A 24,029-nucleotide genomic window follows, 5' to 3' on the forward strand; every position below is an offset into this window, starting at 1 on the left:
TAGGCATTCCCAGTATTTGGCAGCATAAAAAGCCGGTTCCTCACAACAACTCCAACTGCCGAGTATCTTCAGTAATAAACAGACGTCGAACGCACGCGGTTCTCCTGAAATTTCATCGTATTTCGACGCTGCCCTTACGCATCTGTCTAATATCAGCCGGCTGCTACGCGACCCCCCTCTCGCCCTCTCCCTCGCACACTCTCGCTCGCAAAAACAATAAGAAAAAAGAACGCAAAAAATAAAAGAAAAATAAAGCACCCACCAAAATCAAGAGTAAAACTACAAAATAAAAGCCGGTTCGCAGTTGGAGATTCGCAGGCACGCCAAGGATGCGCTGCTGCATTGAATATATTTTGTATCTTTGCGATACAAATTAAGTTGATTTGTTGCGCTCGCCTTGTGTGCGCTTCGTTTACGTTTGCGTTTGCGTTTACGTTGACGGTTCGGTTTTAAGCCTGGGTAATTGAACTGCACCCCAACTCCAGCAGCAGCAACAACAACAACAACAACTATTCCAGCAACAACAAAAACAATCTTCGTCTTCGGCATTGCATTCTCTGTGTGTGTGTATGTGTGTGCGTGTGTGTGTGTTCGTGTGTGTATGTATCTAGATACCTTTGTCGGTGGCGGTGTCTCTGCCATTACAATTTGACGTCAGCAGCGAGTATCTTGCCAGCTTGTCGCTTGTCAATCTAGGCGCTGATAAAAAACGCAACCACGAAACATAAACCAACCAAAGCAACAACAACTACAACAACAACAATTATAAAAAAAAGCAAGTGCCGTGGAATCGTTCGTCTGGCGTATCTTTTACTGCCTTTTGGTCGCCGGTTGTGTTTTTCAGTGATAAATGCATTTCATGCGTTCCAACTATGTAAATACCAATTTAATTTGAGTGTCTATAGTAAATACCAAACCCCCAAACGCACCCCCACCACCCACCTCCGCTCCCCCCTCTCTCTCTGTCTCTCGCCCAGAGATACAAAGGCAAAAGAGTGTTGAAAAAAAAAGGCCGTCAGCAGTCAGAAATCCACACACAGTTTGGAATCATCGCCATCGTCGTCGTTGTCCAACTGGCAACCAAATATTGAATATTTACACATGCGTTGAGTGGAGTGCATTTTCGAGTGGCTGCACTTACGAGTAGTACTATATCCACAGATACACACATATATACATATACATATATATATATCGCACTGTGCAGTTTACGGAGTTTCGAGTTTGAGTACGAGTATCACATCATCAACAACAGAGTTTGTCAGCAGCAGATTCATTCGTGTGAGTGTCGTGTGTTGTGGGTTATCATATAGTTTGCTAATTGGCCCATAAGCCCGCTCGGAACGGCTGCCGACTCCGGAGATACTTTACTCCACTTCACTTCGACAACTGAGGACTGAGGACTGAGGATAACCAGCAATGGATATGAATATGTCGTTGTTGCTGCTCACTCTGGCCTACGTCGCCACATTGGGTAAGTTAATTTTGAACGAAACTCAAAATAATAATATATATATATATATATATATGTATTCATTCAATTTTAAAAGGGTTGAAGTTGGAGTTGTCCTGCTTGAGTTGTCCTTTTCAACGACTCTGGCTCTGTTTATTGAGTAAATATTCAAGCTCAATTTGCGAGTAATTCAGCTCATGTGCTTAAACTCAGTTCAAGTAATTCCAACTGTGTCCACAAACCACTCTTGAAAACATAAACTGAACTTACTCAGAGATCAGAAGGCAGATTCAGTTTAAGTGAGTCTGATAAAAGAAAATCAATAAGCAATGTATTCAAAATGATGATGGTCATTAAATATATGCTAAAATATTTGCTGGTTTATTGTCAAATAGATTCACAGATCTACTAATTCCAAACCATTTTTTCATTTCTTGCCTAACAAATCCCAACACGACGGCTTTATTGATACATCAAAATGAAGCCTTTAAACACATTTGGTTTTCGTTGTTGTTGTAGAAAACGCACCTCTTCAGAAATATATAAAGTACACACTCCATTTCCCAAGAACCCATTAAAAATCAATACAACTACTTATGCTACTCGGCTACTTACTATGCACAGCACTGTTCTTGTAAGTGGTTCACAAGCAACTCGACATACACAGAACCTTTGGCATACCTGTCATACATTTCCTTGAGGGAACTACTCGAAACTAAGCTGGCATCAATGCAAAGCCGCCTAGCGTAATAAGTCGACTCTGTTTCCACTCCATTCTTAAGCCAAGTAGAGGTGCACATTGTGCAAATTGTATGTACACTGGAAGGTTTGGCTTCACAAAGGGGCAACCAACCGCACTCAGCTCGAATTACAGCAAAACTAAACCAAGAAGCGGCGCAATTGAATTTGAAAAGCAAACGGCGCGCAAAATGAGTCAATTAACAGGCATGCCGGGTGGGCTGCAATTGTAAACGAGACCACAGAGCTAGCAAAACTAATGCACAACAGCAGCGGGAGAGTTGGCCAAGATTATACAGAGCAACACACACATACACACACACACACACACACACACCGGGACAAAAAGGACGTGGACAGTAGCTGGCATAGCCTGGCAGGCTATGAAAAATTATGAGCGGCCAAGTTCAAAATAAAGTCGTTAGGCAAATAACAACCAAAAAGAAAAGCAAACAATGCCAGGCACAAACACACACAAAAAAAATAATACAGCTACAGGATATGCCAGGCAGGCAGGAGTGCAGGCAAAAAGGATCTTTTTTGGCACTTGAAGTGAGACAAGCGACGCCGAAAATTCAGCTAATCAAATGGAGTTGACGCTTTGAGATTTCCCAAAAAGGAATCCGAGCCGCCAGCCGAGCGCAGAGGCACACGCAATTATGCAAAACTCCAGACAGACAACTACATATGCATACACTCGGCAAAATAAATGACTTTTTAAAATATAAATAAAAAAAAACACTCCACAATTCAAAAAAAAAAAGGTTTTCGTTTTTCCACAATCTTAACTTTCTTACGAAAATGTTGAAAAATATGTTCTGAGCTCTGAGCGAATTGCATTGTAAATCATATTTTCGTCTCAGTGTAGGCATATGAATGTGTAGATGTGTGTGCTTTTGTGTTTGACAGGACACGCTGCAAAACTGCTGACTGTTAAGTAGCACAAAGGCAAACAGCCGCAGACAAAAGGCAACCGGAGCCCAGAACCAGAATCGGTGCTGGAGACGGAGTCGGAGTCGGCGGAGACTCGCTGTTGTTGCCTGTGGCACGGTGCACATTTCAAATCTGTGCAACATTCAACGTCCATTATTTGTATGGCAAATAGTAAGGCGGTCTCTTTCTCACTCTCTCTGTCTCTGTCTCTGTCTCCCCCTTTCTCGGCCATCCATTCTGTTTTTGTAGTGAGTCTTTTGTGTGGCACTCATAATTTGTTATTCAAGCATGCAAAATGCTGCATGCAACATGCCATGCCAGGGCAACCCACACACACACATAAAAAGAGAGAGAGATCTGGACTCGGCAAGGCAGCTGACATGAGGCAGCAACTATATTCATATATGCGCATGAATATGCAACCCATAAAATTTTGCCCCTTTTCAAAGCAATATAATGGCAAACTTAAAGTTCATGTTGAGGCACTCATAATTGCATGAATTAGACGTGTATTTGCCAACCTCTAGGGTCCCTCACACGTTGCATTGTTTCTCGCTCTGTTCAGATTAGATGGGCCAACTCTGCTTGAATGTGCTTCACAATTCTGAAATGTTCTCAACGGCCGTAAAAAGTTTGCCATTATATGTTAATATAGCAGATGTTGTGAGTGAAAGATTTTTTTATTTCGTTGAGGTTTGGCGCATAAAATACAGAATTGTGTATTCTTTACATTTAGCCTTCTTATTATTAACTATAATATGTTTTGTTCCCTTTTGGATTAAATGGACTCAGCCTTGTATTCCAGCCAACGGAAAAAGATACAAAGGTCAAGGTCTTAGAGCATATAAATTTCTGATAGAGACCTAAGAGACTCATAAAATACATCATTTCAATTATGACACATTTTTCAATGCTCGAATCGAGAGTGATATTTTAAAAGCTACCCCATAATCGGATCTGAATTGCCTAAAGAACATATTCGGAATAAAAAGTTGAATAGAAATTAGTTTTCATAGATATATTGACAGATTAAGAATCTATGGCCAAGTTTGGCCAAGATAGCTCTACAGTTTGGTGCACTTAACTAAACCATTTGTGATTGCTACAGAGTACTCAGAGAAGCAGTTATAAAAAAAAGTGAAAGCTGAACAAATGGACATCCTTCTATTTAGCCTTTTTCAACTCTCTTTGTCTGTGTTATGGTATTTCATTTCAGTTAACTTTGATTCGTTGTTCCTTTTTGGCTTGTTGTAAGTCCTACATCAAACTTTTGACGGGTAATTGTCATGCACATTCATTTCAAGCTTCCCATTCACATTTCTCTTTCTCTCTCACTGTCTCTGTCTCTGTCGCTCTTTCTATTCTTGTGCCGTCCCTGTCTATTCGAATGTTTTTGCTGCTTAAATGCCTTTCCCATGTTGACTTGCAGTTTTCCAAAGGTTCCACAATGTTGACTGTAAAGATGCCAGAAATTCTTGAGTGACATTTCAGTTTTCTTTTCTCTTCTTTTTTTCTCGGCCTTTTGGTTTCTTTTTTTCTTTTCTTTTTTTGTTGCTGTTGTTGTTTCCTTCTTTAGCAAATCAAAACGCCACCCAAGGGGGAAGCGAACAGCCTCCAATAACAATAATAGGCAGCAGCAGCAGCAGCACTCATCAAGGGGCTACTTCAAGTGCTGACTGTGCCACATGGGGCACCAATGGACCGCTGCTGGACTCCTCCTGATTATTACAACGATATTTTCGCATTCATTGCGCTTAATCGACAAATGCTGCCGCACAATTTGTGGCAGCCTCAGCAGTTGGTCGCTGACTCGCTGATTTCGATATTCGGACACTCGAATGTAGCGCAAACAAACGAACTAATTATCTGACACACACAAACACTGAGATTGTCAGAGATAGACAGCCAGATAGGCTACACTCAAAACAATATATATATACTCGTATATATAGAAAGTTGTATTCTTCAATCAGAAATATCTTTTTTGAATTTCACTTGTCATCAACATCTTTCTGAAAGAAGTAATCTGTTTTAAACATTTTTCGAAACTTTTGTTCGTCCCATTCTTCTGAAATCGTCTGCACTTATTTTTCTGAGTGCAGCATGAAGGCTGTCGGACTGCCCGCTGCTTTGTGCTCTTCATCCGCCGTATCAACACTTTTTTTTTCTTTCCTCTCTCTTGAATTCACGACTTTTTGCCAACGTCAGCGCAATCAAGACGAAGCCCAATCCATATATCGAAAGCAGCGGCACCGGGGGCGCATATTTCTTTAATCGACGCCCAGTAACTGACTTCTCGAACAGTGAAGGAAACTGGTTGCAGCAGCAGCAACAGCAGCACCAACAGCAACAGCAGCACCAGCAAATTAAATCGATTCTGCTTGGCTGGCTGGCTGACTGGCTGGGGCTGATAGGGAGACTCAACTCAACTGAAGCGCCTGCCTGACAGCCTTTGTGGTTGACTTTGTGGCTCCATCTTTGTGGTTGTATCATAACACGTCGCTGGCTGTGTGACTGGCATATGATTTGCAGTTGTTTCCTTAGCCCAAAAAAGCCAACAGCAACAACAATGCGAACAAAACCAAATGAGTTTAATGATGTTGCTGGCTGCTTATTGATTCCGTGTCCTGCCTCGCCCCGAGTTGGAGCTGTTGTTGTTGTTGCCGTTGCTGTTGCTGTTGCTGCTGCTGCTGCTGTTGCTCCCTCTTCGAGGTGTTTTCCTAAATTGCTTCAATTAGTGCCAAAATATAATGGTCTCCGTTTTGTAGTTGGTCTTGCCGCTCGACAGGCGAGAAATGCACACGGCTCGTACTACAATTGAAAATAATCGCAGCTGAATTGCTTTGGCAACTTGCCTTTTACTTTGTTCTCCCTTTGCTGGCAGGTAAAACCACTAAATATGTGTGTGCCTGCATATATATATGTGTGTGTGCCTGTATCTATATATATATGTGTGTGTGTAAGTCCTTCTGTGTGTCTGATTTTGGCAAGGTCTTGGTTAAGGTGGCGCCTAATAGCAATTGCCTTAATGGTAATCTTTTAACATTAACCGCAAAGAGCTAAAAGTAAAGTTACAAAACAATTCTAGATAATCCGAAGAATCGCAAAGGAAATGATATATATTCCTAAGTTATGATTTATAGACTTCTAGAAAAGTTGCAAAAGAGGAGAAAAAATATGAGATTCCCGAATATTTCTTCTGCTCCTGCCAGTAAAGGATTATTCACCAACCGATCTCAATTAGCAAATTTAGGACCAACCAAATTCTGTTTCTTGTCGTTCTACCCATTTTCAGGAAAACGGAGTAGAATCCAAATAGGGTATATTAGTTATTAATTTGCCACTTTAGCAATGCAATTATAATTCTCATTTGATCATGTTTTTCATTATGTTCACACTTAGCCAAACATAAATTCTATGAGCCATAAATTGCATTCGTGGCTGGCTGATTGCATTAATATATTCAGTTATTTTATGCATGCATTTTTTCATGGCTCTGGCTTTTAATTATGTTGGCTCAATGCAGCAACATAGAAAGGCCCTTGTTGGTTTGTGTATTTTCTCTCGCGAGTCTTTTAGCTTTATTAGCATTTAAGTAGCGGATTTGTAATGGAATTTCCATATATTAAACATGCTCCAAAGGGTATTAAATGTTCGTCATATTTGAAGTGTCCTTACATGTGTTACACATGTTTTAAAACACATATTTTACGTAAAATTAGTTGCTGTTGTTGCTGATGCTTTGTCGACACGCAACTCGTCCTGGGTTTATGCTATGTAATTTTTTGTTGTTGCTTTTGACTCTTAACAAAATTGCATTTAGCTTAAACACTGTAATTTAAGCCGCTTAAGCGCATTTAATTTGCCTAAAACACTTTAATTAAACGCAATTATGGTAAATGCAATTTTTGTTAATTATATTAAATTGTTGATGATATATACAATAAGTAATATACGATGCCGGCAAACACTAATCCATTTTCCATTTTCAACTTCCGCTTCTCTTTTCTGTAATAGCACCCAGCTTGGCCGGCTCTTCGCGATTCATTCAACCGCCGCAGAGTCAAACGATCATCGAGAACGATGCCGTTGACTTCAGCTGTGAGGCAACGGGACCCTCCAGCGATTTCCACTACGACTGGTTGCACAATGGTAAGTGTAGACAGCAGTCAGCGAGGTGTGAGAGTTGGCATTGCCAACTTTTCTTGCTAAGGCTACAATGTCCATTCAATGCCATTGCAGGTCAACAAATTGTGTATGACAAGCGTGTCGCACAAATCGGCTCCAATTTGCATATCGACTCCGTGAGGCGCGAGGATGCCGGCGATTATGTGTGTATTGCAGCCAGTGTGACCAGCGGCGCCAGGCAGGCGTCCCCGCCAGCTAAATTGAGCGTAATATGTAAGTTCCCCTCCAAACTTTAAATACAATTACTGTGATTATGGCCAAAGCCGTAAAGTGTTGCCTCTGATTTTATAGAGAACATCAGAATGCATTAACTGGCACAGCTGATACACATAAGTACCAGTTATATCCAAAATAATTATGCCTAAAATATATATGTCTATGTATATAAATATCAAGATTTTTTTAGCATTTACAAAATAAAAAAAAAAATTCTGTACATTTTCATTCCCACCTTAAACTTGTATATCAACATGAGAATACCACACGTATGCAGCAAATTAATTTGATTAATGTAGAAATGCTACTCCTATCCAAACCCCACACTAACCGCCCCTCCTCACCATCTCTCCTCCTTCTCCCTTTATCTGGGCTGTGGCTTCCCTTTCCGCTTGGTCAAAACCACAAGCAGCCGTAGGTAAAGAGGCATAAAAACTCAACGCTGAAGCGGGAAGAACAACAACGACAGCAACAACACTGATGATAGATAAAAACCAAAACTTTTGATGTACATACGTCACGCACACCACACTCCCTTCCCCTCTCCCTGCTAGATATCTGGTTGTTGCACAGGAAGTGCAGTGCAATGCATTTACCCAGGCAACGTAGCGTGGCCCAAAACAAGAAGACACACAGAGCAAACATACTAAGAGAAAGAGTTAAGAAGAAACTACATGCATCCAAGTGGCAAGTGCAGTTTCAGTTGCAGTTACAGTTGTAGTTGCAGTTGTTTTTTTTATACCCTATAGTCATTAAAATGGTGTGAAATGGGTATTATGAAGTTGTGCAACAACTGTCTGTCAGTCTCTATATAGTTTTGTGATACCTCACACAGAATATGCATATCGATAAATATCGATTTGCAATTACATATTGTGTTACACCCTGTAGTCATTAACATGGTGTGAAATGGGTCTTATGAAGTTGTGCAACTGTCTGTCAGTCTTTATGAAATTTGGTGTTTAGATACCTGATACCTCATCCAGATTAAGCATATCGATAAATCTCGATTTACAGCTAGATAGAAACTATAATTTTTAAAAGGTATCTTCAAGCGTGCATTTGTATTTGCTGCTGCTTCGCCCAACGTCATCGTCATCGTCTTCGTCGGCGTCGTGTGATTGATGTTCATTTAGTTGCATTTGCCTTTAAGCAGAAAAATGCATAAATTTAACAAACAGTCGTTGCCCCGCAACCTCCCTCCCCCTCTTCCCCCCTCTCATTGCTCGGGCATGTAAACAAAGCGTGCGTGTAAGTTTTATGCACAATCTGCGCTGCATGTGTTGCAGCTGGAATTGAAGTTGTTGTAGTTGTTGTATTTGTTTCACTGCCTGTCAGCACCGCCTGGCAGCTGATCAAAGCCGCTGAACACCATCAAAGACTGCAACTATTTATAGCATCTCACGCGCTGCACTCAAGTGTTTTAGCTAATTAATTAACTAATTAATTTGTAGTTTTTGGGGAGTTGATTTTAATTGCTGCTGGCTGTGTACCAGCTCGAGCACTGTTGAAAGGTCGCTAAATGCCTCGAAGCGAGAGTGAAGTATTATCGAAAGGAGAATGGCGTTTGTTGGGGGAACGAGAATGGGATATATTGGCAGTGGCGCCAACTGAATGGCCAGAGGCTAAGTGGGTTATCGATGCCCCCAACTCTTCCACGCAATAACTATTGAAATGGGCATGGAGTCGCACACTCGGAACGAGTAATAAGGGTAGTCTGTGTGCTCAGATTATGCCCATCAGACAGAGTAGCAATCTGGAAACAAATGTTCAATTAAGCGCAACAAAACTGACATTTTGCTTGCAACATTTAACAAATTAAACATTGAATGGCAACAATTTATGAGCATAATGATGAATTATGAACGACGGCGACATACCCTGATGATATTCAATATATGCACGAAATATTCTGTTTACAATCCAAGTTTTCTATTCAACGTTTTGATTATTCTAAAAATTGTTGTTTTGTTTTTGCCATAGATAAAATATTCAAAGTGTCATATTCGACTCCAATGAATTCCATTTGTTTATGGCATAGCAAAAACAACAACAATATTGAGCTGCCGAATGCATTTTCAGGACAACAATGCCAAACTTGCTTCATCGCAGAGAGCATTGAACAAATGCCAGCTAACTGATTCGGGTAGACAAAAAGAAGGAAACAAACGGAATAAAAACAGAAACATAGACCAGACTAGACCAGAGCCAGACAACTAGCAGCCTAGTCAGACAAACGACAGACACGACAGTCAGAGAGACGACAGTTCGAAACATTGCAGAGCAGTGCAAAGGGGTTGTTGGACTCTCTGGTGCAAGGATAACCCAAGGATAAAGCACGAACCAACAGCTGAGTTGAGCTAAGCTGAGTTATGTATGTCTCATGGCGACGCAGTTGAATTTAAAAAAAAATATACATATATATATACAAATGAAGGGGGGTTATATGTATATGTGTGGTTGGATGAGAGGGCGGGGGTGGCGAAACGGTAACCCAAGGCAGCGGGCATTCTGAAATGTACATGGAAATGAAATGCAACATTAACACGAAACATAAACATAAAATGAGAAATGGCAACAGCAACAGCAGCAACAGCAGCAACAACAACAACAACAATGGCAACCCAACAGCCAGCCAAAGTCATAAAAACCAAACAAAATGCAAAGACACGACGACACAAAAAGGGGGCGAATGCGAGAAGTCGAGGACAAAATCAACCCTCAGACAAGCCAACAACAACACCCCCTGATTCATATGTTGCTGTTGGTGTTGCTGTTGCTGTTGCTGTTGCTGTACACAAGTTCAAGTTGACTGCAGTTGGCAGAGTTGGTCTCTTACATAGTATTTCGGGGGCCAGGCGGATAATTTTCATTTGCTGAATGCCGGAAAAAACGCATAAAATTTTACGAGCCCAAGCTCGAAAACATTAAAGCGACTCAGACACAAACTGTAGTCAGCTTTTTGGCGCGTTTCCCTGCCGCCCTCTCTCTGATTCTGTCATTATCTCTCTCTCACACACACACACACACACACACACTTTCTCTCTGGTCTATTAATGACACCCTGTACAAGTTTGGTGCATAAAAACGGGTATAACATATTTATAAAATTGCATATAAGGCTGAGTTTCTCAAAATCAAAATTCTCTCTCTCAAAAAAAAAAAACTTGAATTTTTCCACAATTAGAAATATATTCTATACATTTATGTCATATGCCAGAACCATGTTTGTGACTATTTCTGGCTACAGGGCATTTTCTGCTCGATCCCGCCCGACTTGAACATTCTAACTGGTTTGACTTGGACCCCCTGCTTACAGTTGAGCTTGAGTTGATCATTAGCAAGCAAAGTTTCAGCAATTGAGTGGGTCGAGAAATTTAACGGAGAAAGCATTGCCCGGACTCAGACAATGTGCGATAATCGAATGTTTAACATTTTAATTTGAAAACCAAGGAGCAGTCGGGGGATTCAGGGCGTTTGGAGCGGTCAACTTTAATTAAAGATGTGCCGGCAAAGATAGCACACTGTCTACAGAGCTACAGGGCTTATGTCTGATGCCAGCTATGGTCAGTTGGTCATAAATTTAACCGTAGAAATTGCAAGTCAGAACAATGGCAAAATAAATGGCATTAAAAGCTTCTGAATGGAACTTAAATTCAGCTTCAATTGCACAATCAATTTTTTTCTCTTTGCTTCTTATCAATAATCTTATTAAATAAAATGGTTTTACATACATATATCTTTTGAAGTTCTACACAATAAAATAAAAATTGAATAAGTATTTGAATTGCCATACTTTGCGCAAGAAAAACTGTTTAATACACTTATTTAGTTGTATAAAACAAGAAATTATGAATGGGACAGGAGTCCAATGTTTGCGCAAATATTCTTGAATAAAAATTGATGCATCGATTAATAATCAATTCGATATCGTTAAATAATCGCACATTACTGTTTATAGCAGTCAGCATGTGTCCGACAGATGCGTTCTTTTTATGTTGCATAATTTAGTGGGTCTGTCAGTTAGTCATCAACAACTGGGTGTAGTCTTTAAAATTAACATATCCCGAAAATGTATGGGTTTAGTTCGCGCTTATTTAATTACACCATGTACTGCACCTTAACATGGCATAAGATTAAATTCATTATTTGCCAATTTAAAGGCAACAAAACACAAATGAAAATAGGTCAAAATAAGCTGCTTAAGTGGCCCAACAGCCAGGGAGTGAGGGTTACAAATACTCTAAGCAACTTTTGTAACCATTTCTATGGGTGCCATCAGTGACTCTTTCGCTCTCATTCATATTGTGGTGATAGTTAACTCAAGTTATGATAGCGCTGAAATATTTCCACTTGAGCCGTCTGCCCGTAACATAATCAATTTTTGATTATCAATTAATTATATTTTCATAAAAGTCAATAAAACAACAATAACAACAACAACAACAACAGCAACCAAATTGTGCATCCAATGCAGTGCTGCGTATCTTATCGTCAAACGTTGCCTTTGACAAAATAAGACGCAGTCGGCACACTTACGATATTTTGTGGACCAATAAGGGGCCAAGACTTTAGGGCTTTATGTGACAGCGATAGCGGTGAACTTTTGCCACCCCCTTCCAAGCCATCGCACTCCTCTTGCCGGACAAACGGACTGTCAATTTCTATAATTTTGCTGCCTGCCTTTCGACATTTACTTCCACTTTGTTTACCCAAAGCGAGTTTACTGCACCTTTCTTATATTCTTCTTCTATTTATTTTTATGGCTGCCAGCCCCTCGAGTCCAGGCAATTGTTTACAACGGCTGTGGTTTATGCTCAGCCCGTTTCCAGTTTCCAGCAAAGTTTTTAGAAATTTATTTTGCTTTGCAGCCGTTGGCTGTTTCTTTTATGTTTACTTCGCCGCCATCCCTTTCTCCCCCTTTAGCCGTACATGCAACGTGTGACTGATGGTCGACTTCTACCCATGCACCATCTCCCCCTCAAACTGCCGTTTCAGCGCGTTATGTGTAGGTGTTAAAAGATATGCGCATCGGATTGTTGCTGACGTTGCATACATCAACTTTAATGAGACACTTCTTAGTTAGGACAATGTACGCTTCAACTGTGCGTTGAGCTAAAGGTTACATCGAATTAATGGCTTATCATTGTTTTCTTAATGTAAATAAAAAAAACAACTGTAAATTCGCGAATCCACAAATGTACACGATGCATCGATATACATATATCGATAAATATACGCGATGAATGCAGCTCAACTTAGCACGAAACAAAGCAGCCATGTCTAAAAAGAGAGCGAACATTTTGCTCATCTTTGCATGCATGTGTTGGTCAAACAATTAAAATGCAGTTTGTGCTGAATGAGTAAATCGAATAAACTTGCTTATGAGATTTTTTGTGACGATATTTTGAAACGTTTAATTTATTCTTTGTATTTTTTCTTAATATTACTAATGATCATTTCATCTGTTAAACATAGTTGTGCATAGTGAACCCCCACAATATCTTCACTTTTGTCATTGTCTCTCAATTCTATATTAAAATAAGCTCGTCACACATGTAATTAAATGCATATACTTGTGTATATGTATGTGTAGGGCATTTTCGCAAATCTTTGAACTGAAGCATTTACAACGTACTTTTGATAAATATCGAGCGTAAATTTATTATTTGTTTGATCCAGTCCAGTTTGATCCACAAACCAGCTACAAAAGATTATCAGTTCCTTACGTTGTTCTCATAATACGTTATATCGCTAATCTCTCAAATGTTTGTTATATGTATGTAGATAACCGCAAATGTGTGTATTATGTAAAGTCGCTCGGCTTGTCTCCCCTATCTCGCCTATGTATGTATGTATCCAACAGCAATTCGCTGGCAATGCTTTTCTGCGCACTTTATATTTTTGTGATTCCCATCAAATGATTCGTCATTTTAGTTGTGAGTTGATCACGAACAGAGCAAGTCTGTATTTTAAAAGCGGAGCTGCTGCTTTTGATTATTTTGAACAATTTGTGACTTTGTGCGACTATAAAAATGAGGACCGTATCACTATACGAGCCCAGTGCAAAGATGTGGCAAGCACTGGATCTGAAATTCAATGATGCCAGTCTAGGAGAGAACGATCCAATCTTCAGCAATTATTTGGAGACGCGGCAATTGAGCTGTGACAATGTCTGCTCCGTACTAACAACGCTCCTGTCCATCGAGGATATATCAACAATCCACCTCTATTCTCAGCTCGCTCAATCTAGTGTGCAAATTGGTGAGACCAAGTTGGGCAAATTTCGCGTTGCGTTGCCCAAAAATATTAATGCCAGAATGTTGGTAACGCATCTCGACGATATCGTGCTCTTGCCCGAGGGTACTTTGCCGGTTACGGCAGCGGCCAAGAACCAACTAATGCGACTGCCATCGAGCAGCATAATTGCAGAAATCACCAGCATAAACATATCAAACCAAATTGTCAAACGCAAAAATAAAGATGGCGTTGTGTTTCAATTTAAACGATTTTGCAAAATGTCGCCAAATGAGTTGTTCAGAAACAAAAAATTCGATGTAATGTTTCGCTCACCTCGGATTCCATATCGCCTAATGTATCGCGCACTGAACGTGCTTAATACATCTCCCCATGTGCGTCGCTATCTCTTCCCCTCCGTTCCGGATAAAGTCGTGAAGATTGTTCCCAGAGAGCTGGCCACATTTTCACTGATCAACAAATCCATTGAGACTAATCCGGAACAGTTGCTGGCTGTAAAGCAGATCGTTGCCGGTCCCAATCCGCGGGCACCTTACATTGTCTTTGGACCGCCAGGTGAGTGACTCAGCTTGGCCAAAAATTGAATGTTAATCGATCGATCACTTACCATATGCACAGGCTGCGGCAAGACGACAACAATTGTGGAGGCCATACTTCAGCTGTACATTCAGAAGGGTTGCCATATCCTTGTGACAGCGAACTCGAATTCCGCCTGCGACACTATCGCATTGAAGATTATCGAGTGTATTGAGAAGGATAACAGATTTCTTCAGCTTCCCAACGGCCTGACGCATGTGCTCATGCGCTTGGTCTCGTACACTAGACTCAGGAAAGCCGCAAAGCAGATGAATCCGTCGGTGTTGAAATTCTCGAACTACTTGGCACAACGTAATCGATTCAAAAATAATCAATCAGCCGTGCAGTGCGTTAAGTTGGAAAATTATGGAATAATTGTGACCACGCTGTGCACAGCTAGCATGCGAGTTCGTGAATATCCAGGCAAGTTCAGTCACATTTTCATTGATGAGGCAGGATCAAGTTCAGAGCCCGAGACGCTATTGGCCATTGCGGACATGAAGAGCATCGATTGCCATGTAATACTATCTGGGGATCACAAGCAGTTGGGTGCGGTCGTCAAGCGCAAGCGAGCGGCCGATCTTGGCCTGGGCCAATCTCTAATGGAACGCCTGATGCTCCACAAATTGTACGAGGTGGACACCAGCAGTGGCAACTATGATCGCACACTGCAGTCACGATTGGTACGCAGCTACCGATCCCATCCAGAGATCGTTGGCCTCTACAATAAGCTCTATTACAATAACGAAATAATACCACTGGCGCCTATGGACCAGGTCAATCTGGCCGAGAAGTGGAGCATTCTACCAAATGGGAAATTTCCCGTTCTGTTTCAGGCCACGAAAGGCAGAATGGAGACCGAAGCCAACTCAACGAGTAGCTATAATATGGTGGAGGCTCAGGTACTCTGCTGGTATGTGGCTACCCTGCTCAAAGGTGGACTTGGTGACGTGCCGGTTGAGCAGAAGCATATTGGCGTCGTGACTCCATACCTGGGCCAATGCCGTCTCTTGACATATATGCTACGTAAAATGGACCTGTTTAACGTAAATGTGGGCACGGTGGAGACCTACCAGGGACGTGAAAAGCCTATTATTATTGCATCGCTGGTTATTTCAAGCGAGACCATCCACTTTCTGTCCAATCCACGTCGGGTGAACGCGATGATATCGCGTGCCAGGACGTTGCTCATCCTAATCGGTAATCCAACCGCGGTCAGTAAAAATGACGGTCTCAAATTCATCGTCGAGCAGTGCAAACTGAATCGCAACATTTTGTATGAAGAGCCCAAACTAATGGATGGCATTATTGACGACCTAGATAATTTGAATTTACGTAATGCTGACGATGATGATGAGGACAGCGACAGCAGCAACTCTTCCTGCTGTTGAGCATAGCAGTTTATCGGATGTCATTTTTTTATCACTTTTATATCATTTTTTAATCGCAAAATAAAGATTTATATATTCCTATGATATGTAAACACATAATTGATTACAATTTCTTCAGCTATTAAGGCCGTTCTCTCAATGTCTACTTACGGAAATGGATGGCGATAATAACTATAAATTTTATTTATGACACAACTATTTAAATAAATACTTATTGTTGCACCCAACTGGAACTCATCTATTGAATCACTCAAATATTTGTTAAGAAAATCAGCTGAAATGTGATAATGTCTGCTGGCCACTTTAGCATCTAGTTTTACACATTTCTCTCTAGTTGCTAGCCAAGTTTAGTTTATTTTGTAATCTTTGCCAGTTGCTTTTCTGTTTACTTCGCATTGCTCTCTGCCCGCCTGTCTGAATGTGCTCCTCATCAACGTTGCATGCCACGTGTGACTGATGGTCGACTTCTTCATCCGCAGCTACTTCCACTATTTCAGCGTTCCAGCGCTTAAGTTGTAGGTGTTAAGAGATATGTGCCTGTCGGCTTGTTGCCGCTGACGTTGCATGCATCAACCTTAATGAGAGTCTGCTTAATTAGCGGCTACTAACTTGAGTTACAGTTCAGCTTCAGCATTGAGGTCGACCTAAGACTCGGAGGATTACCAACAACCAGACTTTTATCTATATAAAATTATGTTTAATAAATAAAATTTATTTCAGTTTTCAATTATCAAATATTAAATTGAATAATGTTTTAAGACTGTTGAATTGAATTATAAAATTGACAACTTGTTTACTGTGAATATTTAAATTGTAGTTAATAATTAATTTATTAATTTCATATATTTACACAATTCAAACATTTATGTATGGAAAACACTTTAAATTTAAATTACGTTTGTGATGTTTCTTCAATTTTATCTCTTCCTTACGACTTTGTCATAATTTTTATAAAACAGATATATTTTTATCTAAACAAATATTTTTTTATGTTCCAAAGCAAAATGAACCTGCCCGCCACCAAATGGTTGATGTATGTTTTATGGATATTTTGCTTTTGCCTCGAATGTCTGCCACTTCCAGCTCCAACTGTGAATCTGGTTGTGGGCTCTGGCTCTAGTTGCGGGACTGGGTCCGGGTCCGGGTCCAGGTCTGGGTCTGGGTCTCCAAACTTCCATACTTTGTGTTTGCCTGCGGTTTGGCTGGGCGCGTTAGAAAATTTACATATGCACATAAATCTTGTTTAGGCTTCGACTTTGTTTGTCTCAGCGTACGACTGCAGGATGGGAGAAATGCTTCTAAATATTTGTAGATACTTATTTGGTGGCATAGAAAAAACAAACAGCAAAACAACAACAAGCAAAACATGCAACGACAGCAACAACTCAATAAACAGCGCTGTGTCGTCTCCGACTTCGTCTCTGTCGAGGAAGTGTCAAAAGTTTTAAATGTATTTGTATTTCTATTTGTTTTTGCTTCATTTGCGTGTATGTGTGTGTGTGTGTGTGTATCTGTGTGCTGTGGCACGTCCGCTGACACCGACACACTGACAGATACTTCTGACTTGGCCCAGCAACAATAACTTTTCGTATATGTTACGAGCAAAATGACAGTAGAGTGAACTAATTGGCACTTAGATAGGCGCACACAAATATGTATCTAATGGATATCCAAAATAACAACAGCAACAACAACTATGCAGATTAAGTTTACTATGCGATTATATTTATAGACTAACTATTTCGAACTACAACTTTATATATATATATATATCTATGAATGTATATTACATGCATTAAAACATAAATATGTCCAAGAGAGAAGAAATAGGGTATACACAAAAGAGATGTCAGCAATCTTAGAGATAGCATTTTGCTGCCCAAGTGTATTAGATACGAAAGTATCAAGTAGATACAGAAATTAAACAAAAGAATATTTGCATTGTATTCATAGCCAAATACAAAAGTATCTGAGAGTTAAAGATTATGATACAAAATGTTATTTGCAGACATTAAAAACGTTGATCGTAGATAATTTGCTCAGACCAGGGTCAAATACAATGGTGTCTTGTAGATGCAATCTCTTCGCTCAATGTGATTATGTATATAATGTATGGAATGTATATGTATATGTACTAAATAGGTACCTGGTGTAAGATGCAACGGCATTTCTATGCCACGCCCAGTAGCTCGCACCATCAAAAGCATCATTTCAACCTGAAACATTCACATTCCCCGTTTTATGTCTTTTGCCACAAACTGTTTTTCACATGCTGCAATTGTTTGCCAAGTACCGTTGGACCCTTTCTCGTTCTCCACCACCCACCCGCAGTAAAAAAAACGTTTCCTCCTCTTCACACATATATGCAGAAAGCTGCGAAGCATTTACATAAATCCAAAGTGAGGTAACGAGTCCCAAGGAGTCCGAGCCCAAAGCAGAGCAGAGCAGAACAGAACTGACTGACAGTTCAATTTATGCATCCTCTGCACCTTAAATGGGATGCCAGGCAGCGGCGATAAAGACAAAGATTGCAACACTGTGTTTTTTGCCCCGTTGAGCTGGCTGACTATAAAATGCACTTAATGCAGCGTGCCACGAACAAAAAGTGCTAAGAAATGCATTAAAACCGAATGTTTCTTTCAAATATATTTATATGTATATATGTATATATATTATGCGTATTTATGGAATGCATAGCAATTCAGTTACGAGTTGTCCTTCGTAGTTGACAGAAAATAGATTTGATAAAGCATTCAGCAAGAGTATATAATACTTTTCAAGAGCTAACAGATTCCACAGAAATTCAACAGATTCAGAACTAAGTTAAATTTAGGTTTAAGCTGATAAAAAATGTAGAATTAATGCAGCATAAAGATAACTCTCGTTGTAATCTTTTTAAGCTATAAATATTGATTTTATTAGTATGTATGCCACATTGCCACAATACCACTCATTGATTGCGATATTCTGCTGCTTATAGATCTGGACTCGGCCAGCGTGCAGTTGCTGGGCAGCAATCGGAACGAGCTGCTGCTCAAGTGCCATGTGGAGGGTGCATCCGGCGATGAGATGCTGCAGATTGAATGGTATCGGGACAGCGCCAAGTTGAGCACCTGGCAGAATGTGGAGCTGCAGCAGCATCGCCTCCTGGTGCGTCAGCCGAGCACTGCCGACGATGGACTCTATCGCTGTACTGCAGCCAATGCGGCGGCACGTGTGATGAGCAAACAGGGCTATTTGTATAGGTATCAGTCGAGTGCTCTGGGCGTTGCCAAGTGTCTGCCCCGTCTGAAGAAGAACCAGAAGTTGCCCGAGTCCTGGGGCAAACAGGTATTCTTGTGTCGCGGCAAACGTGGCGGCTCTGGCGACATGGAACAATCACTCTCATTGCCCCCATCGCCGGAAGGTCTGCGCATCGAGCAGGGTCCCAATGCCAAGCTGACCATTAAAGAGGGCGATGCGGCAGCGTTGAGCTGCCTCTACGAGCTACCTGCCGAGCTGCAAAATCAACGTGTCCAGCTGCGTTGGCGAAAGGATGGCAAAATCCTACGACATGTGGAGCTAGGCGAACCATTAATACCTGGCCTGACCCTGGACCATGGCAAGGATGCCCTCCTACGCGAAGATGCACGTTTGGTCCTCCACAAACAGAATGGCACACTCAGTTTCAATAGTGTCATTGCCAGCGATGCTGGTATTTATATGTGCCAAATACAGCTGGAAGGACATGCAGCTGTCAACTCCCCACCTGGCACTCTGGAGGTGATTGAGCAGCTCAAGTTCACGCCGCAGCCAACGTCAAAGAATCTGGAACTTGGTCAACAGGGCAAGCTGCACTGTAAAGCACAAGGCACCCCAACGCCGCAGGTGCAATGGCTCAGGGTGAGTATTTAACGGCTGGCTGAATTTAAGTTAATCTGCAGAAAGATAATAAATACATATTTAGCATGCGTCGACATTTTCCACAATCGTTCTGATTGTGAAGTTGCTTGACCTGTAGATCAATGCTGCATTTAAAGGTGGAAACTCCGCTTCGAGACTGATTTGATTATTCATTATTCCATCAAGTTACGACTGCTGAATAGATTTCAATTGGATTCAGTTTAGAATGCTTGATTCTAGGCATATTCATATGCACTCACATCACAAGTCATTTTGAAGACCACTCCAATAATCCGGTTGCATCAACATCCCATCGCTATATCTCAATGTCCAACATGTCCAACTGACAAATTGAAAAACGCAACGCGATGCTGTGTAAACATTTATTTCAACATGCTTTTCATATGCAAAACCGGATTGAGTCGAGCTAGCCAAACCACTCCCACCCCCATCCTCCAATCCTCTATAATATTCACTCTTGCCGCGTTGTTTGCAGCTGTTTGGCAAGGACCAAACCAATTTTGACAACTGTTTGTCAATTTGCCGGAACAACTGTGCAGTACACAAAGAACTTGCAACGTGTTTTTCTTTTACCATTTTGGTTACGGGTCTAAAACAAACGACGCCCCTGAAAGCAAGCAATGATTGTCAAGGTTTTTTTTTATTTCAAATTGGTTTTGAATAGTCGAATGTACCTTCTGTCTACATCTCTCATCACAGGATGCGTCGAATAGCAGCCTGCCCGACAACGTGGACGACATCAATGGCACTCTAATCTTCCGGAATGTTAGCGCCGAGCATCGCGGCAACTATACGTGTCTGGCCAGCAATAGTCAGGGCCAGATCAATGCCACTGTCTCTATAAATGTGGTAGTTGCTCCCAGGTTTAGTGTGGCGCCCCTGGGACCCGTCGAGACAGCCGAACAGGGTGTCGCTGTCATACATTGCCAGGCAATTGGTGATCCCCGGCCGACGATCCAATGGGATAAAGATTTGCAATATATGAGCGCGAATAATACGGATCGTCAGCGTTTCAGCTTTCTGGAGAATGGCACCTTGGAGATACGCAATGTGCAAGTGGAGGATGAGGGCAAATATGGCTGCACCATTGGCAACAGTGCGGGCCTGAAGCGAGAAGAGGTCCAACTGGTGGTGCGGACCAACAGCGATGGTTTCATTACAGAGGAATCAGCCGGCGATGGTTTTCTGGTCACACGTGCCGTGCTCATTACCATGACGGTGGCTTTGGCTTATATAGTGCTCGTGGTTGGATTGATGTTGTGGTGTCGCTATCGTCGGCAGGCACGCAAGGCGCGCCTCAATGAGCTGAGCATCAAGGAAGCGGGCGGGGATCAACCCGAGCCGGGCAAAAACAATGAACAGGAACCCTGTCTATCCAAAACGCAACGGAATGGCCACAGCAAATCCCGGGCAGCAAATGGTGATCCACAGAAATCCGATGATACCGCATGCAGTCAGCAATCGAAGGCTTCAAAGAAATCCGCCAGTGTCTATGAGCAACTGTCGCTGCCACGCTCCGGTTTAAGTGAACTGATTCAAATTGGACGCGGTGAGTTTGGCGATGTGTTTGTGGGCAAATTGAAGGCATCCCTGGTGTCGGTCTTGTCGCCCAGTGACAAGGATGCCGACACTGAGAAGCAGCACAGTAATAGTGAGAATGGCAGTGGTAGCAGCGGAAGCACCACCTTAAGCACACTAAATGAGAAACGACGCTCCAAGACATCTATGGATGACATTGAGGAAATCAAGGAGGAGGAACAGCCACAGCCACAGCAGGAGGATCATTTGGTTCTAGTCAAGGCACTGAACAAGGTCAAAGATGAGCAGGCTTGCCAGGAGTTCCGTCGGCAGCTAGACCTGCTGCGCTCCATCTCGCATAAGGGTGTTGTCCGTCTCTATGGTCTGTGCCGCGACAAGGATCCGCATTATTTGGTGCTGGAGTACACCGATTGGGGGGATCTCAAGCAATTTTTATTGGCCACCGCCGGCAAGGTTAACACCGCCACAGCCACATCCTCTCCACCACCACTGACCACCAGTCAAATGCTTGCCGTCGCTTATCAAATAGCCCGGGGAATGGATGCCATCTATCGCGCTCGCTTCACCCACAGGTAAAAACAACTAGAAATATTATCCAGAATGCAGAAGGGGTTCCCAAAATAGTCTGAAGCACCAACTAATCATAACCAAGTAGTTTATTTATGGCTATCTATCATTCCTATCTATGGAAAGTTTTTCATTAGTCAAATTCTCCTGTTGCATATTAATCAATAAGCTAAGAACTAATGATGATAGTCATTAAGCCTTCATATTATCAACTTTCTGATTCTCCAAACAGAGACCTTGCCACTCGTAACTGCGTCATCTCCAGTGAATTTATTGTGAAAGTCGCCTATCCGGCATTGTGCAAGGACAAGTATAGTCGCGAATATCACAAGCATCGCAATACGTTGCTGCCGGTGCGCTGGCTGGCACCGGAATGCATACAGGAGGATGAGTATACCACCAAGAGCGACATCTTTGCCTTTGGCGTCGTCGTCTGGGAGCTATTCAATCAGGCTACCAAACTGCCGCATGAGGAGCTAAGCAACGAGCTGGTGGTCCAACGTTCACTCGACAATACACTGGAATGGTCCGTGGCCGAGGAGACGCCAGCCTGCCTCAAGGAGATTTTGGTATGTATGATGCCCCATCCCCCTTACATTTCTCAAGCAATGACAGCTAATTAATTCATATTTTCGCTTTAATTTTCTCCATTATTCAGCTCACCTGCTGGTCGACCAATCCCAAAGAACGTCCGTCATTCAGTCAGTTGGGTGCTGCTCTGAGCAAGGCCATGCAAAGTGCTGAGAAGTGAGCGCTTTGGTGACTGACTTAGTGTTGGTAAACGTTTGAAACAGAACAAGAAACAGTTTGCTAACTACGCCAAATATAATTTGTAGTACATATTTGTCTTAGTGTATTTAAATAGCTTAAGTTAAGTTTGATAAATGTATCAATATAAGTATTTGCATTGTACTGAGCTATTTTTTTAAATGCTAGACGCATGTTCAACATGCGTACTTAATTATAACCTAAGATTAATAATATATTTTAATTGTATAAATCATAAGCATTGATATCTTCTCTAAAGTATTTACATACGTGGTGCTGCATAGTAGTATATTCTATGCAGCTAAAATGTATATAAAAAAGCAAACTGCCACAAATATTAACGCATTTAAACCAGTTGAAGCATTTATAACCGTAGTCTTGGCATTTTAAAGTATTTGGAAAAATATTTTAAAAACTAACCCCAATGAATATGTATGATTATGCTAGTTACTAAGTTGAATTTTATATATTTTAACTCGTATTAAACAATTTTAAGCTAGCCACAAAATATACATAAAATAACTATAAATTAATGAAAAGTACACAACCAATAATCACAACGAGAATTTTCATTTCGAAATTAATAACTAAGCCAAATTCAATTTACATACATACATACATCGTATTCTCTATATACATATATATATACATATACATGCATATTACATACATACATATAGTACATTAAACTAAGCACAATTATGTGCATACGAATGTAAGCCGTAACAAATTTATAACTAGCAGTTTAAGCTTTGATGCATGTTTACAAAACATTTAAATGAAATAATAAACACAAATAAATAAAATAAGCAAAGCTCAAAACTTGGAAATCATTTTAAGTGCTTAGCCCAAAAGGAACAAACAACGACTAGTCGGTGAGTAATATAAAAGAAAAAACCCAAGCAAAAATGCAAATAGCACAAGTAAAATTATTATAGCTAAGAGTATTCGATTCGGATGATACTCTGTATTCAAAAGTCAATGAAAATGTTTATTAACTAGTATTAACCGAATTATGAGTCTAAGATTCACAAGATTTGCTAGAAGGGCAGATCTAGAATATATATATATGTATATTTATATATTTACATAATTTTCTTTTTTCAGAGCCATAAAAACCTTTAACTAATCTTGATACAAACAACCCAAACCATTTTAATCATTCCATTTTATCCCATCTCTATGCATTTTACAGGGTATACAAAAGAAAGCGACTGAGCTAGATTTGGAATCGGTTGCCGGTCTTGTTATGCTGTGTAACTATACTTTTTATAGACATTTCATTTGGCGTGGCAAATTTGTTGCCGGTCCTTTGAGCATTTGCCGTCCCGCTCGTTCATTCACACTTCACTTGATTTGAAAAATGAGCGTCTATTGAATGTGCGGATTGAGCATTCAGTTTCGGTTTCGGTTTCGATATTGCCTGACAAAATAACAACAACATGCCAATAAACCGTTAAGTTGCCTAAGCTTATTGGGGGCTTAAAGTTGGCCGGAAG

General features: G+C 41.0%; 2 protein-coding genes across 2 annotated transcripts; both read left to right on the top strand.

Moving 5' to 3' along the window:
• Positions 1-554: 554 nt before the first annotated feature.
• On the top strand, positions 555-22,765 carry LOC6560223 (tyrosine-protein kinase-like otk). The gene is made up of 7 exons (XM_032734256.1): positions 555-1,474; positions 7,142-7,276; positions 7,367-7,525; positions 18,734-19,635; positions 20,356-21,767; positions 21,995-22,331; positions 22,421-22,765. Exons 1-7 carry the CDS (start codon positions 1,420-1,422, stop codon positions 22,511-22,513), a joined length of 3,093 nt encoding a protein of 1,030 aa, XP_032590147.1. The 5' UTR covers positions 555-1,419; the 3' UTR covers positions 22,514-22,765.
• LOC116804983 (putative helicase MOV-10) lies at positions 12,876-15,845 on the top strand. The gene is made up of 3 exons (XM_032734257.2): positions 12,876-13,379; positions 13,466-14,341; positions 14,405-15,845. Exons 2-3 carry the CDS (start codon positions 13,564-13,566, stop codon positions 15,751-15,753), a joined length of 2,127 nt encoding a protein of 708 aa, XP_032590148.1. The 5' UTR covers positions 12,876-13,379; positions 13,466-13,563; the 3' UTR covers positions 15,754-15,845.
• Positions 22,766-24,029: the final 1,264 nt, after the last annotated feature.

This window comes from Drosophila grimshawi, unplaced genomic scaffold (genome assembly GCF_018153295.1).
Source record: "Drosophila grimshawi isolate 15287-2541.00 unplaced genomic scaffold, ASM1815329v1 contig_1367, whole genome shotgun sequence".
In the NCBI taxonomy this organism is placed as follows: Eukaryota; Metazoa; Arthropoda; class Insecta; order Diptera; family Drosophilidae; genus Drosophila; species Drosophila grimshawi.

What these genes read in the sequence shown, in the direction of transcription:
- LOC6560223 (XM_032734256.1), top strand. Translation starts at nt 1,420, where the DNA reads ATGGATATGAATATGTCGTTGTTGCTGCTCACTCTGGCCTACGTCGCC. An exon ending in GGCCTACGTCGCCACATTGG is followed by an intron (nt 1,475 to 7,141) that starts GTAAGTTAATTT and finishes TTTCTGTAATAG; the next exon opens with CACCCAGCTTGGCCGGCTCT. An exon ending in CGCGCTCGCTTCACCCACAG is followed by an intron (nt 21,768 to 21,994) that starts GTAAAAACAACT and finishes TTCTCCAAACAG; the next exon opens with AGACCTTGCCACTCGTAACT.
- LOC116804983 (XM_032734257.2), top strand. Translation starts at nt 13,564, where the DNA reads ATGAGGACCGTATCACTATACGAGCCCAGTGCAAAGATGTGGCAAGCA. An exon ending in CATTGTCTTTGGACCGCCAG is followed by an intron (nt 14,342 to 14,404) that starts GTGAGTGACTCA and finishes CCATATGCACAG; the next exon opens with GCTGCGGCAAGACGACAACA.